We start from the raw sequence: 2,391 nt of genomic DNA on the forward strand, positions 1-2,391 counted from the left end.
GTACATAACGTGCTTCGCCAGCAGAGGGCGTGATTCCTCCGCTGGGGCGGTACCTCTACTTGGGGCTGGTAACGCGTCAGCCCCTGCTCCTCTGGCTGGAACACTCGTCAGCCTCTAGTCCTCTGGCTGGAACACTCGTCAGCCTCTAATCCTCTGGCTGGAACACTCGTCAGCCTCTAATCCTCTGGCTGGAACACTCGTCAGCCTCTCATCTCCCCTCCTTAGAGTCTCCTCGCCTTCTCCCCCTTGCCCGGCCACGGAATTTTCTCGCCGATGGCGCCGACGCTTCGTCCGTCGCGCTAGGGGATGATTAAGTCATCCCCTAGAGAAGANCCGCCGTCGCTGCTGCTGCGAGGGCTCTCGGGGGAGCCGCCGGTCGGATCGTCGTCGGGGCCGTCGCCTGGATCGCCGTCGCTATGGGGGCCGCCGGTCGGATCGTCGTCGGGGCCGCCGCCTGGATCGCCGTCGCTATGGGGGCCGCCGGTCGGATCGTCGTCGGGGCCGCCGCCTCGGATCGCCGTCGCTATGGGGGCCGCCGGTCGGATCGTCATCGCTGGGCTTGGTGCCTGGCCTGCGACCGCCCCACGCTGCACGCACGTGCCCATGACGCGGAGCTGCATACGCGTCGTGGGCCGGTAGTGCTGTGCCCTATCGGCGGGTGCGACTTCCGGTGTCCGGCGGGGGTCGAGCATCGGCTGGCGCGGCACCTCCGGGAGCGGCCCCATAACAAGCGGAGCGACTACCGGCGGGAGCAATGGGCGCGAGTGCCCGACGGAGATAACCCGTCGTTTCGGGTGACTTCCGTCGGGTATCTGCGCGGCCCCGCCGACGCGCCGGCCTCCACCCGGACGACGACCGTGCCTCAGGCGACGGCCGACCATCGCCGTCCCATCGAGCGCGCGGCGGTCCGGCCGTGCTCCGTCGTTGTGAGACGGACTGTGCTCCCCCGACGCAGGCACGGAGCGGCGGCGAGGGAGGCGGAGATCGACCGGCGGCCCCGACGACGATCCGACCGGCGGCCCCGACGACGATCCGACCGGCGGCCCCCATAGCGACGGCGATCCAGGCCGCGGCCCCGACCCGTGGGGTCCGGCCCCCGCCTGGAGTGCGGCACCCTCAAAAAGGTGCCGCCCCGGGCGTCCGCCGGGCCCCCATCGGGTGGCAGCGGTATCGGCGTGCCCCGCCGCCGATGTCCTGACAGCGGGCGGAATTGCGGAAGCGGAGGCTCTCGCCGGCGGCGCGCTCACGGCGGCCGGGAGCGCACGAGCGGGTGACGGATCCGGCGGCGTTGATGAGGGCAGCGCTGCGGCCGCCGCCTCTCGGGTCGTCACCCTCGCTCGGGCCCTCTCCCGGCGGTAGCGCGCCTTCAACGCCTTCCTCCGCCTCCCTTCCGTCAGGCGGGCCTCTTCGGCGGCGCTTGCTGCGGCGGCATCCTGCGCCGCCTGTCTTCGGCGGCGCTCCCGACGCTGCTCCTGGCGCCCTTCTTCTGCCTTCGCTGGGGCCGCCGAGGTTGCCGTCATCTCCCCCTCACCGGCGGGCTGCGGCGGCGACGACGGCGGCATCCCGTGGTGGTCGTCGGCGGGCGGCGAGGGGCAGGCGGCACCCTCCGGGGTGCTGGCCGCCATCTTTTCGACGGCCTCCTCGCCGGCCGTCTCTCCCGGAATGGGGACGGCGGTCCCGTTGATAGCTGAGTATACGGCGGGGGCGAGGAGGGCCGCCAGCCCTCCGCGCCGCGGTACGGCGACCGCCTCCTCCTCTCCCGCCGGGCCACCTCCCTCGGCAAGCACCTTACTCGCCCATGCCATCACGGCGGGCGAGGGGCGGCTTGCCGGGTCGGGGTACGGCGAGCAGTCGCGACCCGGCGTCCGCGGACGGGGGCTGGAGGCAGCCTCCGCCTCCTCTCCGGCCCCGCCGGCATAGTCGCTGGTACTGCTGCCACTGTCNACTATCCTCGCTGCTCCATTCGCAGTTCGCACTCACATCTACTGTCTCGCTCATCCTGCCTTTATGTGAAGTTCCGCGTGTGACTGCGTTTCTTCAAATTATTCTCTTCACTGCTCCTCCTTATCTACTGTCTCGCTCATCCTGCCTTTATGTGAAGTTCCGCGTGTGACTGCGTTTCTTCAAATTATTCTCTTCACTGCTCCTTCTTATATACACGATGCCACCCCTGCTACTGGGATGACGTCAGTCCCATTGTATCTGGTCTACACCAGCTTCATTTTTATCTGTGCATCCCACGTAGCATTTCATGCTGGTGGTCGTAGCCCGTCTTGTCGAAGGAGCAGCTTCAATTTTGGCATGCCAATTTTCGTCTCCGGCTGCCGTCGGCCGGCTTCTCGGCGGCTCTACCGTCACCCGGTAGCTTCTTCCTCCCTCTACGGTGGGCGG

General features: G+C 68.6%; 1 protein-coding gene across 1 annotated transcript; it reads right to left on the reverse strand.

Moving 5' to 3' along the window:
- Window positions 1-299: 299 nt before the first annotated feature.
- LOC106810830 (translation initiation factor IF-2-like) lies at window positions 300-1,805 on the reverse strand. Its single transcript, XM_014814287.1, has one exon. The coding sequence runs from the start codon at window positions 1,803-1,805 to the stop codon at window positions 300-302; it is 1,506 nt and encodes a 501-aa protein (XP_014669773.1).
- Window positions 1,806-2,391: the final 586 nt, after the last annotated feature.

The sequence above is a fragment of the Priapulus caudatus genome, unplaced genomic scaffold, assembly GCF_000485595.1.
Source record: "Priapulus caudatus unplaced genomic scaffold, Priapulus_caudatus-5.0.1 Scaffold477, whole genome shotgun sequence".
In the NCBI taxonomy this organism is placed as follows: domain Eukaryota; kingdom Metazoa; phylum Priapulida; class Priapulimorpha; order Priapulimorphida; family Priapulidae; genus Priapulus; species Priapulus caudatus.